This window comes from Pristiophorus japonicus, chromosome 2 (assembly GCF_044704955.1).
Source record: "Pristiophorus japonicus isolate sPriJap1 chromosome 2, sPriJap1.hap1, whole genome shotgun sequence".
Taxonomy (NCBI): Eukaryota; Metazoa; Chordata; class Chondrichthyes; family Pristiophoridae; genus Pristiophorus; species Pristiophorus japonicus.
In genome coordinates this window covers 336,010,216-336,027,054 of record NC_091978.1, presented here as the reverse complement: position 1 = coordinate 336,027,054, position 16,839 = coordinate 336,010,216, and the positions used below count along the sequence as shown (strand labels likewise).

The following is a 16,839-nucleotide window of genomic DNA, read 5'->3' as shown; positions in this document are numbered from 1 at the left end:
ACAGTAAGACTGAAATCAATGGGAATCAGGGCAAACTCTCCAAGATGGTTGGAGGTCAATCAACAGGAGTTCCTCAGGGCAGTGTCCTCGGCCCAACCATCTTCAGCTGCTTCATCAATGACTTCTCCATCATAAGGTCAGAAGTGGGGATGTTTGCTGATGACTGCAGAGTGTTCAGTGCCATTCGCAACTCCTCAGATAATGAAGCAGTCCATGCTCACATGCAGCAAGACCTGGATGACATTCAGGCTTGGGCTGGTAAGTAACATTCATGCCAGGCAATGCCTATCTCCAACAAGAGTGTGTCTAACCACCACCCCTTGACATTCAACAGCATTACCATCACCAAATTCCCCCATCAACATCCTGGGGGTCACTATTGACCAGAAACTTAACTGGACCAGTGGCCATATACTGTGGCAACAAGAGCAGGCCAGAGGCTGGGTATTCTGCAGCGGGTATCTGACCACCTGATTCCTCAAAACCTTTCCACCATCCATGAGGCACAAGTCAGGAGTGTAATGGAATACTCACCACTTGCCTGAATAAGTGCAGCTGCAACACAAAAACCTTTCCACCATCCACCACCTTAAACATTCACTCACTCCCTCCACCACCGGCACACCATGGCTGCAATGTGTACCATCTACAGGATGCACTGCAGAAACTTGCCAAGGCTTCTTCGGCAGCAGCTCCCAAACCCCGACCTCTACCACCTAGAAGGACACCTCCAAGTCACACCATCCTGACTTGAAAATATATCACCATTTCTTGATCATCGCTAGGTCAAAATCCTAGAACTCCCTCCCTAACAGCATTGTGAGAGTACCTTCACAAGGACTGCAGTGGTTCAAGAAGGCTTACCAACACCTTCAAGGGCAATTCGGGATGGGCAATAAATGCTGGCCTTAACAGCACCACCCACATCCCATGAACGAATTAAAGTTTTTTTTAGATTTAGCTACCTAGTCCATGCCAGTCAAGATATGCATTTGACAGTCATTGATTCCTTTCTGTAACATACAATATCTGCTTATGACATTTTCTGTGTCTATCAAAAGCATGAAGCTTGTCCCAAGTTGTAAAAACAAAAGTTGAACATGGTAAGTTGTGGAAAGCTATGCAGCCAATAAATTGGTCCCAACACTATTCTCTTCAAAGTTGGTGCCGTTGGTAGAATCAACCCTGCCTGCAGAGAGCTCCAGAGGCTATGCAATACTGTCAATTTGGATAGCCAGGAAGAATATGGCATGTTTTCCATGCATGTTACAATGCTGGCACAAATAAGGATTCACCAACAGAAATCAAAAAACTACATAAAAGAAAATGCTGGAAGCAGACAACAGGTCAGGCAGCATCTGTAGAAGGAACAAATCAATCAGTTAATGGTTTGGGTGCAGACCTTTCAACAGTTTTGAAAAAGAGTCACACTTTCCACAATTGCTGTCTGACCTGTGTTTCCATTATTCTCTGTTGTGGCTCATCAGGAGGCTTGGTATTGACTAACTCCAAGCCTTGACAGACGAGCCATCTAAAGTTTTGACTGCCTTACTATAGCCTCAGCCAAAGCACCTGCATCTATCAAATCGGGACACAGTCCCAACAGAGGGGTAGTAATAAGTCAGAAATTTCCCTCCACTTTCCTGACTAATCAGGTTGGGCAGCAGTGGAAAAGAGAACAAAGCTGGGACACAAACTACTACAACCTCACTGCTCGGACATGAATATCCCTCCCCACAGCCAATCCTTCCCAAACCACATGCAAATAGTGGGAGGGCTTCTTCGATCCATTTTGCTCCCAGCACTTACCCTGTGGCTCCTGACTCTTGTGCTACTGCACTCATGGCCTTATTGAAGCACCACTGGCATTTCCCTTCAGGGCTCCCACCAGGAATGCTTACTGACCACTTCTCTCAACCCAACCAACCAATCCCCAGAAACTCAGCTGGAGTCAGGGTGGTGGGCACAAGTCCCACCCCATCACTAGTGGTGGGAAGAAGGAATTTCAGTCCCTAGTGTCCTCCAACAGGTTGCCTTCGAAGGAGCTGCTGAAATGTCCCTTAAGCTTATGGTAATACTCATCTGAAGTGGGGAACAAAATGACTGCTCGTCTAAATTACTTCAAAAGCAATAACTATTGTATACTTCTTGTATCATTTACAATGTCATTTGAATTTCTTCGTTTTTTCACCTATGTCTATCTGTGTGTGCATTTTGGCTGCCGCTTCAGACCTGAGCCTTTAACCTCTCTACACTTCCTTCTCCCGCTTTTTCTCGCTTTCCCTCAATGGTCAATATCTAATGTGTTGTGAAGAGCCTTGGTACGTTTTACTATGTTAAAGGCGCTATATAAATAAAAGTTATTATTAATAAGGGATGTATCAAGATGGGTGAAACATCCCATTTGTATAGAGACAATGCACTGAATTTGAACAATGAGGAAAATACCTACAAGGGAAAGAAAGTTCTCGAGCGCTGCATGGGTGGGCCGGTTTGAAATCCGACACTGACTTATGAGAAAGTATGATTTGAAACTAGTACTGTGATGCCATGCCTTTTTTAAAATATAAAAGGGAATATTTTTCAGACATGGTATTTGCAATCACTGAAAAACTCTTACCATTTGCTCTAATTTAGAAATAAATAACCCTCACATTCTCCTACCATAACGTCAGCAGAATCACCAGAGAAACGGTCTTTTAATCTTGTTTCTACAGGGGTTTCGTCAGGATAACCTCTGCAGACTTTCAGGAATATGTATATTTACAACTTTAGAGATGAGGCGAAGCGTAATCTATTAATGTCCAGCACACCTGCTGAGTTTACTGCAGTACAACACTCTGGTGTTAAACCACTACTGAACCATAACAGTATTTTTAAAATAAATCAAACACCTCCCAGTTAATTCCTGTTTGAAGCAGTTTTCTCAAAAGTTTCCATCAAAGTTTAAAGTTTTCTATTTCTAAAAAGTGGGTGGGGTGCATTTGTGCTTTGCTGATTTAGAGATATTTAAGTTACAAAACATTTTTTTTTCATTTTTTAAAAATTGCCTTTAAAGAAGATACGTAGACACTAGATATACTTTGTATTTCTTTACCAAAACACAATCAAAACAGGATTCACTGTTATATTCTGGTAAAATCTACTTGAATACACTTTGAAACAAGAGTACAACAAAATAGAATATACTTCAAATGTTGAAACTGTACAAACATCTTCAGTCAGAACACTGGTAATCTCCCTAATCAATCATTAAGGAGGGAGTTTCAATACCAGAATCCAGTTTTAAAAAGCAGGTGGTTGTGAAGGGTTTAACATCTTTTTGTTTTGGTCCATTTGTTCCAGGTTTGAATACTTTAACAGTGAGTACTGATGAAATCCAAAGGCAGTACCAGGGTAAAAGGGCATTAGTTACCATGTCATAGCTGAATATTAACCCAACTATGCTCCAGCATTACCTCAATATCTCCATGGCCAGGCTCAGTAATTGTCCTAGCCAGTATCATACCCCCCTCCCAAACACGATATAGTTCATCATCACTGCATAAACAAAAATGGATGGAACGAAAAGGATGTTAATTATAATTTCTTGTAACAGTTTTCTTTTTAAAAAAGTTGGGTCCTGATGGCGAGACTTCCTCGTTAACTGAAGTCAGCAGGTTTAGAACTACCTGAAAAGGAACAGCTCATTGCACAAAGCTAGACTGAACATGACCTTGAAGTGGCAAAAAAAAGCAAAATGTTTATACATACACCAAGGCAAAGTGACACAGGCATTATAAAAAAAAAACAGGTTATAGCCAAAGGTCTGTCACTTAACTTGACCACAAACCATGTATCTGGCTGGCTCTAACTACCATAAAATAACATGTTACTCCATAACAATACTGTGCTTTATGTGTAAGATTAAAAAGAGCTTTAAACAAAAAGCTAGTTCTTACATAGCTTATCTTTTTTTTTTAAAAATGGAAAAACTCAAGCTGTCATTTAACATTGCTCACTAACTGTAATTATACAAATCCTGAAAATATACCTTCCTACCCTCCACTCCAAATAAAAGCAGTAACTTCTATTTCAACTTAATCCTTCACATTCCATACAGTTTTTTTTTAGAGAATTCACTTAGCACCAGTAGAAGAAAAAGTACTGTGTGCACACAGTGTTATTTAAACAAAGGTTGGTATGCATTTGAAATGCAATAGGCAGCATCCAGTTTTAAAGGCCCAGCATTACCAGCAACTTACTTGCAAGTAACCAATTCCTCAACAAACATCATGACTACAAGGTTCCTGGCTAGCCATATACCGATGGGCTGTCAGCAGTTCCAATTATATCATCATTCTACAACAAATACATGAACCATTTTGCTAATAAAAATTTCACCTCAGCATTTTGTTTAAAAAAAAGTATTTTTCTAATTCCAGGAGAGAGCTATGAGGCTCATTCCTAAATTAAGTGCTGAGGGAAGGAAGAGATGTTCATAGATATGGAGAATTTGCATCCAGGAAAGGATTTGAGAACTAGGGCACTATTTAAAAAGTTACGGTGTCAAGAGAAAACAAGAAACTTATGCAACTTTCTTTTAGTTTAAGAGTGATAGAAATGGCAGGTCTTAAAAATGGATGAATTCATGTTAGCAAACGAGATACAGGGTTATTAGTTCTATGTTTACAATACAAAACCTGAAAGGGGATTTGAAAGGTTAGGCTAGAAGGACCGATGGTCTTCTGCCCAAATCATTACAATAGCTGTAATTTTGAACAGTCTCATTCGTAATATAGTAAAGACCAGGTCACATTTCAGCTCAACACCTCCACTACAATGCATAACCAGGACTGTATAATGAAGATGTCTGTTGGGAGCTGGTAGCAAATTTATGATCACACTGGTGCTTTAAAGCTTTTGCATTCTTCAAAGAGAAACATTCTATACCAGTCATTGAAATATTAGTGTTTCCAGAAATTCGTAGTGTAGACTTAAAATGTAGTGAAACACGTGGTCCCTTTTTTGGATCAATATGCATTTAATTGCATATGAATTAATTGAAATCTCATTTGTTCCTATTCAAAGAGAGTTTCTTTGTCAGCATTTGATGATGTGGCTCAAATCCCACTGTGAAGCATGGGATGGGGAAAGAAAGTTTGCTATCTGCTGGAAACATTCCTTTTTAAAAGTCTCGTATGACAACCTTTTGTCTCTCAACAGCTGCGCTATTATTTTTCACCAGTCACCGTGGCTTCAGCCTCTGTTTTCACTGTCAAAGGAAGGGCAATGGCTGAGGGTGCACTGACAACCACCCAGCGAGTCACAGTCTTGCTACCCTCCACTGAACGCTCTTCCTTAATCACAGGCAGATTATGGAGCTCTGCTCCCACCTTTGTAGCCATTCCTTCCTGCTTGACCTCTGCCCCTTTGATGACGGCAGTAATAACTCGAGCAGGACTCTGGCCTGAAGCCTGCTGGGCAGGCATGGCTAGTCTCATTACAGGCGTCCCTCCTGCTATTGACATGGGAGAAAGAGCTCGAATAGCTGCCTGTGCTCCAACGATGTTAATGCTGCCGGTTGTAGCCAAGCCTGCCTTTGTCTGCAAGTGACATTGGGTGATCTGCGTTGCGGGGATGGTGATGATCTTTGTAGGCTGCATAGTGATTTTGTCTCCATTTTCTACTGTAGTAGCAGGCACCATTGTAGGGATAGTTTGGATCAGAACCTTTGGAGTAGAGACGGTCGTGTTTGTGCTGGTTATTACTGTTGAGACTGGGTTCATTGACTGAACCGCCACCGTTGAAAACTTCTGGCCTGAAGAAGTGATTACAACAGGCACCTGCATTGCAACACGAACAGTTCTGCTGCTGGTAAAGAAGTGGAAAGAACACGTTAGAAACACAGGGCTATTTTTAGGCTTCTTTAATACATCATATTGTGCTTCTGACAATGGAAAGCACTGCTAATTATATGCAATAGTTAAAGTATCCTCGATCATTGATGTCAGTTGTGGGATGCAAATGATGATCTTTTTTCTGGATTACAAAAAATATCAATTTTGTCTTGAAGCCATCTTACATAATCTCATTACAGCATTCTTAAACATTTTCAGGTCCAACACTACAATATATTTATCTGTACTTTCTGCAACACCAAAATTAGTCAGTGCCGATGGGCTAACTGGCAGCAGGGCAAAAGCTATCCCAATGTTATTACTTCCTGCAATAGCTGATAAAATGGAGGTGGGGAGGGGGGTTATATAAAAGTCTAAACTTGGCACAAAATTAAGAAAGTCAAAAGTCCAAAAAATGAGTGAAATAAGCTGCAATTGTGCAGTTTAGAGTCAAAATATCAACAGTATGTTTAATTAGAAAACAGTTTAATCTGCAAAACAACTTTGGATGTAACAAATATATTATTTTTATGTTAGTGACTAATGCAAACATCCGCTGCAGTTTAACACTAAAAGGAGTTGATGCTGATAATTAACTGGGTCCTCCGCCATGGACCTTCAATCACTGGCAGTAACTCTGGGTACCGCTGTCAATATAGAGAAAACATGATGTTCTCCCTGTGACAATGTGCATCCAACCAGAACTGTAGCATGCTGACATGAACCGTTTTCTGGGTTTTATTGACTTGTACCCTAATTTTCAAATTCATCTTCAAGGAGGGAAAATTTGCAGATTTAGTGGGGGTTACGTAGTTTTTCTAGGTTTTTAATTCACCATGATTTTCTGGAACTATTTCCAGACATCATCAGAATAACTTATCCAACATAGAGCTGGAAAATCTAGCGAGCTTGCTTCTCTGCAGAGCTGTGTGCATAATCCTCACTGCAGACCCCCAGTAAAAGCATGTCCGCCATGCCACAAAGCAGTAAACCATGGTGCAAGGACGCCCCCGTTTAACATTCATACTTCCCAATCACCAGGCTATTCCTCTACTCCCCAACTCAAAACAGCCACTACAAAAAAATGACAAGGGGTAATGTCACAGAAAAGACAGTCATAGACCTGAAGGTGACTTCAAAATGATAGCTACGTAGCTTGATAATCACATCAGCACCAATGAGATCCAATCAAGAGCTTTAGAATCTGACCTGCCCTATCCTCTCCAGACATTCGAGCATAGTAATGAAAAATGACGCGGTAGAGTGCACCCTTCCCAGAAAGCTCAATCGTTTAAAAACCACAGAAATATTTCCCACACTCATTACTAAATTCTTTGTTCAAAACTTACTTTTCATACTTTGGCCCCCCAAGTTATTGAAACTACATTTTATACTGGGACTTTCACAAACACAACATGCCATTTGGCATATTTGTAATGCGTGTCTATGCACTCAACAAAACTACTATAAAGACCAATAAACCCTCGAAAATGACATTGATTTAAACTAAATGACACTGCCTTTTCTGAGCACGAGCTGTTGTGAACCTGCGTATGCAAAATAAGCAGTTTCAAGTGCCAAAATCAGGTCTATAAAATATATTACAAGTCTTGTGCGCATTTTCTGTTGCCTAACACTTCTTGCAACTGTTATATTTGACCCATCATAGTTACACTTGTGGCATTCTATTTTCAGCATACATTTACGCTATGTTTTAGTTTGGCTCAATGGTAGCACTCCCACCTCTGGATCCCTTTTCTTCCCCCCCTCATCTTCTGAACGCTAGCCTGTGACCCAGGTCAGAACCCTCCCTTGAATGATGACCCATTTTCAACATCTGAAAATGTGGCCTGCGATCGTATGCAGCTCATTTGGGCAAGGGAGCAGCACCACACAGGTCAACTGGTCATTTTCATCAGAACAAATTCAGGAAAAAAAACAATTTCATTCTCTTCTGTAAATCACAAATTCTTGCATTACAGTTTTTTTCAGTCTAGATTATTGGCATCTAAACCTGGTTATTTTCTTTAAGGTCTTTTCCCACTCACCATTTTGCTTGCAACTTTGGACATGTGACAAGATAGTAACACTAGATGGCAGTATCAGAGATAACTTTAATGTGGCCACATTTCTACCGCAAAAAAAAAATAAAGAAACAGAATTTGTCTGAAAGTAAAGCATTAGTGAAAAGCAGATGGCGGCTCCGCTGCTACCTTCCTCTCTAAAATGAAAGGAATACAAGCGCATGTGTGCAGTTTCCTTACATTCTTGGGGTTTAACAGTAGGTGGAACAGAACTGTGTAATGGCTACAGAGACTCAGACCTCAGAAAATCTGTCGTTACTTGAACAAGATGGCAGGATTTAGAGGAACTTTAATCTGCAACGATGCCATTTACTCATAATGGGGCAAGAAAATCATGCAACGCGGGTAGTATAAATCGGCAAGCACTAACTGTTCTGACCTGTGGATTAAGCATAGTTGAGAAACATTCCAGTAAACTAATCAGGTCAACAATAGCAAAAGTTATTATATAATCATCCAGAACCACTGAATAAAGTAGCTGTCTCAACCCTACAGCATTTTCTATATCAGCCACTCCTACTGGTCTCAATGAGTAAGCCTGCTCAGTGAGGGACAGCTGTGTGCTTCAGCGGGTGCAAGTTATACCTAGTCTACAATGGGCATCAAAGCTGAATCCGAAACAAAATAATTGTTTTTGGCAACTGACTTTATTCTGATGTTTCTAAATAGAGTTCCTACCAGTATAGATATTTGCATTTATATATCGGTATAACGTCCCGAAACCAGAAACCTCGGGTCTTCAGGTTTTTCCGGATTTTGGAGAAGAAATCCGACGTCCTAAATCCAGAAACCCCTGGGCCGAGTTTCGGGTATTTCCGGATTTCAGTGAAGAAAATCTGACGTCTCGAATCCGGAAACCTCGTGGACGATTTTCGGGTATTTCCGGATTTCGGAGACAATCCGACGTCCCGAATCCGGAAACCCTTGGGCCGAGTTTCAGGTATTTCCGGATTTCGGAGACAATCCAACGTCCCAAATCCGGAAACCATTGGGCCAACTTTTGTGCATTTCTGGATTTCGGAGCATTACATGAGGGCCCAAATCCGACAACCTCGAGGCCGGGCCGGGCATTTTTTGGGACTCATGCTTGGAGAAAGGCATGTACAGCTTAAAAGTCCCAGTTTTGGGAAATATTTTCAGATACTGGACAACGACTCTTGCAATCTGCACAATGTTCTGTTTTCAGAAAATTCGGGTTTTTAGAACTCTGGATTTCGGACGTTCTACCTGTAGTGCCTTATTACACCTTTCATGAATGATGTACATACAATTCATTACTTTAAAGTTGCAGTCACTGATATTACTATAGGCAAAGAGGGCAGCCATTTTTCACACAAGATCCCAAAACAGCAACGTAACATGGAAAGTGTCCCACGGCACTTTACAGATGCATAATCAGAAATAAATGGATGCCAAGCTAAAGAAGAAGATATTAGGAGGCATGGCCATAAAGCTTGACCAAAGAGGTGAGTTTTAAAGAGAGGAGAGGGAGATGGAGAGGCTGAAGGAGGTCAGTGAGTCCTAGGCAGCTGAAGGTACTGCCACTAGAGGGGGCAAAAGAGGCCAGAAATCAGGGAAGCAGAGCATTTGGAGGGGGATTTTGGAGGTCTGGCGGAAGTTACAAAGAAAGGGATGGGCAAAGCATGAAGGAATTTAAGCACAAAGGTGAAAATTTTCAATCTGAGGCGTTGGAGGACCATGAGCCAATGTAGGTCAGCAAGAACGAAGATGACGAGGGCAGGATACGGGCTGCAGGGGTGGGAAAAGAAACAATTGCCGAAAATGCTCTGGTTACGATCGGATAGGCTAGAGTGAAGCCCCAAGTGTGTTCAGTCCCACTGAGTTGGAAAACAGAGACATCGGAGGAAGATGGTGTGGTTCACCATGTCAAAGGCTGCCGAAGGTCAAAGAGGATGAGGAGGGATGATGTCCCAGTCACAGAGGATGTTATTTGTGACTTTGGTTAGGGCTGTTTCAGTGCTGTGGCAGGAACAGAAACCTGTTTGGAGAGATTCAAACACAGTTGCAGGCAACATTCCCTTTAAGCTGCACGGCTGCGCAGCGCATGCGCAGAATTTTGAATGGCCCGCGCAGCCCGTTAAAGGGGCAGTGGGGCCAAAAAAAATTGAGGGAAAATTGGTCGCAGGAGAGATGAGCAAGGATTTGGGATGTGGCAGCACGTTCAAGGAATTTGAAGAGGAAAGGGCAGTTAGAAATGAGGTAGTAGTTTGCAAGGATCGAGGTTATCTTTTTAAGGAGGTGTGATGATGGGGTACAGCAGCCTATGAGAGGGAACCATTTACAATGTCAGTTAGCAGGGAAGTTGGGTGGGAATGGCGGCAAAAGAGCAGGAGGTGGGTCTCATGAACAAGATGAGCTTGAAGAGGGCATGAGGGGAGTTGAGAGAGAAACGAGGGACAGATTTGGGTTCAGGGCTAGGGAAGTTGGGAGATGGGGGTTGGTGGTGGGAGCAGGAGAGGTAGCCAAATAAATGGTCCCGATCTCAATGACAAAAGATGCCCATGAGTTTAAGGTGAGGATGGAGAGGGCAGCGAAGAGGAGTTTAGGAAGCCCGGTGCTATTGGAGAAAAGAGGCAGGGCTTATCTTTGCTCTCTGGGATGATTCTGGAGTAGGGGATGATTTGGTTAAACCAGTTGTGCTCCAGATACAACAGGATTGGTATGGGATTACAAATGCAAAAGACTGCAGATGCTGGAAATCTGAAATAAAAACAGAAAATGCTGTAAATACTCAGATCAGGCACGAAAGGTCATCGACTTGAAACGTGAACTATTTCTCTCTCCACAGATGCTGCCTGATCCATTGGTATAAGATTGTTTTATCAGTGACCAAGACTATGGGAGTAGAGAGGTGAAAGGAGATAGCAAGGTCGAGGGAGTGGAATATGGGTCGAAGAGATTATATTGAGCGAGATTAAGGGAGGACAGGCGGGCAAATTCATTCAGAGGAGAGAGGGCAAGGAGAGCTGAGTTTTAGATTGAAGTCGTTAAAATAATGATTTCTCTAGACCACCATTCAAAAGTAGATAGAGTGTTAGCCAGCATGGTGGCAGGCTCCATGGTTAAATTTGTAACAACAATTAACACAGGTCACCCTTCAATGGGACTTGCCTTATACATATTATTTTTTATGGTGATGTTCAACAAAGGACTGATTAAAAAGTAGGATTCTCATTTCAAACATAGGTGACAGTACCAGTTCACCAGCCCACTATGCCACCCAATCTCTATTTTTAAATTGACATCTAAAATACTTCCAGTACTTTCATATACAACAAACATAACGTTTATGCGTAGAACATACTAACCTTGGAACCGTTGTGGTTACTACTGGAAGGGAAGTTGTAGGCACCTGAGATAGGACTCCACCATGACCAGCTGATGAGACCTTCACTGTTGCAGCCCTCCCCAGCTTCACAACACTCTGCTGTGCTGCGTTGCGTATTCCTCGTGAAACTGCCATAGTTTTTGATGAAATGGGAGAGGAGATATTTTCTGAAGATGGAGAAGTTGCCTCAGATAAGTTGCCAGTTGCATCAGTCCGAATTTCAGACGGATATGATCCTTCACTACTAGGATCAGTTTTGTCTTCATCAATAATTACTAGGTTTTTGGGCATCTCTTTGAACTGGTAGACCAAGCGTTGTCCCTCCACCTTGGCCAGGATTCCTCTTTGGTAGTAATACCTAAAGAAAAAAGACTAGCATTTATATAGCGCCTTTCGCGATCGTAGGACGTCCCAAAGGGCTTTACAGCCAATTTGCACACAGCATGCTCCCACAAACAGTGTGACAATGACGAAATAATCTGTTTTAGTGATGTTGATTGAGGGATAAATATTGGACAGGACACCAGGGAAAACTCCCCTGCTCTCCCTAGTCAAAACACAACAGCTGAAACCAAACTGTTTCGACTAGACACCAAATTTCCTCAACCCGAAATAATCTTGAAAGAGACACAAACAAATGCTCCTGTTTTGTTAAAACTCTAATCACAAAGGCATAAAACACATTTGTCAATAGACTTAATCTATATATTTGTACCAAAGTATTCAGAAAGACACATTTAGAATATTATAAGAACATAAGAAATAGGAACAGGAGTAGGCCATACGGCCCCTCGAGCCTGCTCCGCCACTCAATAAGATCATGGCCGATCTGATCATGGACTCGGCTCCACTTCCCTGCCCACTCCCCATAACCCCTTATCGCTCAAGAAACTGTCTATTTCTGTCAAATTTATTCAATGTCCCAGCTTCCACAGCTCTCTGAGGCAGCAAATTCCACAGATTTACAACCCTCAGAAGAAATTCCTCCTCAACTCTGTTTTAAATGGGCGGCCCCTTATTCTAAGATCATGTCCTCTAGTTCTAGTCTCCACCATCAGTGGAAACATCCTCTCTGCGTCCACCTCGTCAAGCCCCCTCATAATCTGCTAAGATCACCTCTCATTCTTCTGAACTCCAATGAGTAGAGGCCCAACCTACTCAACCTTTCCTCATGTCAACCCATTCATCCCCAGAATCAACCTAATGACCATTCTCTGAACTGTCTCCAAAGCAAGTATATCCTTTCGTAAATATGGAAACCAAAACTGCACGTAGTATTCCAGATGTGGCCTCACCAATACCTTATATAGCTGTAGCAAGACTTCCCTGCTTTTATACTCCATCCCTTTGCAATAAAGGCCAAGATACCATTGGCCTTCCTGATCACTTGCTGTACCTGCATACGATCCTTTTGTGTTTTATGCACAAGTACCCCCAGGTCCCGCTGTACTGCGGCACTTTGTAATCTTTCTCCATTTAAATAATAACTTGCTCTTTGATTTTTTTCTACCAAAGTGCATGACCTCACACTTTACAACATTATATTCCATCTGTCAAATTTTTGCCCACCTCACTTAGCCTGTCTATGTCCTTTTGCAGATTTTGTGTGTCCTCCTCACATTGCTTTTCCTCCCATCTTTGTATCGTGAACAAACTTGGCTACATTACACTCAATCCCTTCTTCCAAGTTGTTAATAGAGTGTAAATAGTTGGGGTCCCAGCACTAATCCCTGCGGCACCTGACTTGTTACTGGTTGCCAACCAGAGAATGAACCATTTATCCCTAATCTCTTGTTTCTGTTAGTTAGCCAATCCTCTATCCATGCTAATATATTATCCCCAATCCCGTGAACGTTTATCTTGTGCAGTAACTTTTTATGTGGCACCTTGTCAAATGCCTTCTGGAAATCCAAATACACCACATCCACTGGTTCCCCTTTATCCACCCTGTTCATTACATCCTCAAAGAACTCCAGCAAATTTGTCAAACATGACTTCCCTTTCATAAATCCATGCTGACTCTGCCTGACCGAATTTTGCTTTTGCAAATGTCCTGCTACTGCTTTTTTAATAATGGACTCCCAACATTTTCCCAACCACAGATGTTAGGCTAACTGGTCTATAGTTTCCTGCTTTTTGTCTTGCCTCCTTTTTTAAATAGGGGTGGTACATTTGCAGTTTTCCAATCTGCTGGGACCTCCCCAGAATCCAGGGAATTTTGGTAAATTACAACCAATGCATCCACAATCCCTGCTGCTACTTCTCTTAAGACCCTAGGATGCAAGCCATCAGGTCCAAGGGATTTATCCGCCTTCAGTCCCATTATCTTACTGAGTACCACCTCCTTAGTGATTGTGATTGTGTTAAGTTCCTCCCCCCCTATAGCCCCTTGACTGTTGGAATATTGTTAGTGTCCTCTACCGTAAAGACTGATACAAAATATTTGTTGAGAGTTTCTGCCATCTCCATGTTCCCCATTACTAATTCCCCGATCTTCTCCTCTAAGGGACCAACATTTACTTTAGCCATCTTTTTTCTTTTTATATACCTATAGAAACTCCTATCTGTTTTTATATTTTGCGCTAGTTTACTTTCATAGTCTATCTTCCCTTTGTTAATCATTTTTTTAGTCATTCTTTGCTGGCTTATAAAAGCTTCCCAGTCTTCTGTCCTCCCAGTGGATTTGGCCACTTTGTATGCCCTTGTTTTTAATTGGATACTGTCCTTTATTTCTTTAGTTAGCCACAGATGGCTCTCTTTTCTCTTACACCCTTTCCTCCTCACTGGAATATATTTTTCTTGAGAGTTTTGAAATATCTCCTTAAATGTACACCACTGTTCATCAACCATCCTACACTTTAATCTATTTTCCCAGTCCACTTTACCCAACTCTGCCCTCATACCTTCATAGTCTCCTTTACTTAAGCTCAGTACGCTGGTTAGAGATCCAACTTTCTCACCCTCCATTTGAATTTGAAATTCAATCATGCTATGATCACTCATTCCGAGGGGATCCTTTACTAGATTGTTTATTAATCCTCTCATTACAGAGTATCAGATCTAAGATAGCCTGCCCCCTGGTTGGTTCCGTTACATACTGCTCAAGGAACCCGTCCCTTACATACTCTATAAACTCCTCCTCAAGACTACCCTCACCAATTTGATTTATCCAAATCAATATGGAAATTAAAATCATCCATGATTATTGCTGTTCCCTTTTTACAAGCCCCCACTATTTCCTGGTTTATGCTCCAACCAACAGAGTTGCTACTGTTAGGGGGCCTATAGACTACACCCACCAGTGACTTTTTCCCCTTACTGTTCCTTATCTCCACCCAAACTGTTTCAATACCCTTATCATTTGAGCCCATATTGTTTCCTACTATTGCAGTGATTCCATCCTTTATCAATAGAGCTACCCCACCTCCTTTTCCTTTCTGTCTGTGCTTCCAGATTGTCAAGTACCCCTGAATATTTAATTCCCAGTCTTGGTCATCTTGCAACCACGTCTCTGTAATGGCTATCAGATCATACCCGTTTGTCTCAATTTCTGCCGTCAACTCATCTATTTTATTACAAATGCCACGTGCATTTAGACAAAATGCCTTTAAGTTTGTTTTTTTTACCTTTTTTTCCTGCTTGTTTCCTCTCTCCTTCAAACTCACTTTCTTTATTTTTGCTTGCTAATTTCAGCTTTACTCCCCTCCCTACTGAATCTATTTTCAGGTTCCCATCCCCCTGCCAAGCTAGTTTAAACCCTCCCCAACAGCACTAACAAACCCCCTCGCAAGGATATTGGTCCCGGCTTTTGAGGTGCAACCCGTCCGGCTTGTACAGGTCCCACCTCCCCCAGAAGCGGTCCCAAAGCCTCAGGAAACTAAAGCCCTCCCGCTTGCACTATCTCTCCCCACGTATTCATCTGCTATATCCTCCTATTTCTGTACTCAGTAGCTCGTGGCACTGGGAGTAATCCAGAGATTACTACCTTTGAGGTCCTACTTTTTAATCTCTCTCCTAGCTCCCTAAAGTCTGCCTGCAGGACCTCATCCCTCTTCCTATCTACGTCACTGATACCGATGTGGACCACGACCTCTGGCTGTTCACCCTCTTCCCCAGAATGCCCTGCAGCTGCTCGGTGACATCTTTGACCCTGGCACCAGGGAGGCAACATACCATCCTGGAGTCACGTCTGCGGCCGCAGAAACGCCTGCCTGCTCCCCTGACTATCGAATCCCTTACCACTATAGCTCTTACATTCTTCTTCCTCCCCCCCTGTGCAGCTGAGCCACCCGTGGTGCTGTGGACTTGGCTCTGGCTGCACTCCCCAGAGCCACCACCACTGGGTATTTTTCAGAGCTCAAGTGGACAGAGTACAAAAAATTCACAAACCCATCATTATACTTCATTTAAAATACCAGTGACAATGGCAATAATCGAGACCCATTGGAGAAAATCAGATTAGTTCTTAGGCTATATACGCGAGTGATGTACTGTTGAGTGGCTTTAATGGTCATTGTTCAGTGTCCACTCTTTTCCAATCATTTACTTTAATGGTCAGAAAATCACGGCCAGCATAGGAACGAATTGTGCTACTGGCATGTGAAGCTCCCCATAGGGTGTGCGGATTTATCAAATTACCATAAAGTATTGATTCCCCTATGGTAGGAATGATTTCAAGAAGACAGCTCTTCACCCCAACTTTCATTGAATGACCAAGCTTCCCATTGCTTGGGAGTACACAACCCAAGCACTAACAATCTACGGAGTGGTAAATGGAGTTTACTGATAAGAATAATGTTGTCAATTTAAACATGTTTGATCTTGCAAAGAAATCAATGTTATCGCAGTTTATATAAAAGGAAAGTAAACTCACTGTGGAGTTTAGTGAAATGTTTCAACACACGCACAGACATTGTACTGTTAAAACTAATCTATACAACCCCAGAAGCTATACACTGGTCAGAAATAAAAACAGCAAACATGCATTTCACGATGTCAGGATGTCCCCAAACGCTTCAGAGTCAATTAAATACTTTTTCAACTGTTGTAATGTAGGAAATGTGGCAGCGTACAGCAATGAGATAAATTAACTAGATAATGTTTTAGCAGATTCGTTGAGGGATAAATATTGGCCAGGGCACCAGGGAGAACTGCCCTGCTCTTCTTCAAATAGTGCCATAGGAACTTTTACGCCCACCTGATTATATCCACCTGAGAAGGCAGATGGAGCCTCAGCCTAACGTCCCAACTAAAGGATGGCACCTCCGACAGTGCAGCACCCCCTCAGTACTGCACTGAAGTGTTGGCATAGATTTTGCGCTAAAGTCCCTGGAATGAGACTTCAACCCTTGATTTTCTGATTCAGAGGCGAGGGTGTTACTATTCAGCCACAGCTGACACATAAATAATTAGTTCATGATGAAGTAGTTTAAAGAAGGTAAGTAAAGACGGAGCAGCCAGCGGCAGTCGGAGAGACCCATAAAAGGGAGCGACCGTCTGGGAGCGGCCACGGGAGTAGCCAGCGGCA

General features: G+C 42.2%; 1 protein-coding gene across 6 annotated transcripts in view; it reads right to left on the bottom strand.

The window, feature by feature from the left end:
• Positions 1 to 3,079: 3,079 nt before the first annotated feature.
• LOC139248576 (ETS-related transcription factor Elf-2-like) overlaps positions 3,080 to 16,839 on the bottom strand; it is a 170,540-nt gene continuing 156,780 nt past the window's right edge. For 5 of the 6 annotated variants that reach the window (XM_070872158.1, XM_070872155.1, XM_070872157.1 and 2 more), the window contains 2 exons: positions 11,293 to 11,670; positions 3,080 to 5,853 (listed from right to left, as the gene is read on the bottom strand). In XM_070872158.1, the coding sequence (XP_070728259.1) occupies positions 5,214 to 5,853; positions 11,293 to 11,670 (1,018 nt within the window). In that variant the 3' untranslated portion in view covers positions 3,080 to 5,213. The remainder of the gene's footprint in view (positions 5,854 to 11,292; positions 11,671 to 16,839) is intronic. The other variant, XM_070872156.1, reaches the window with a different exon arrangement.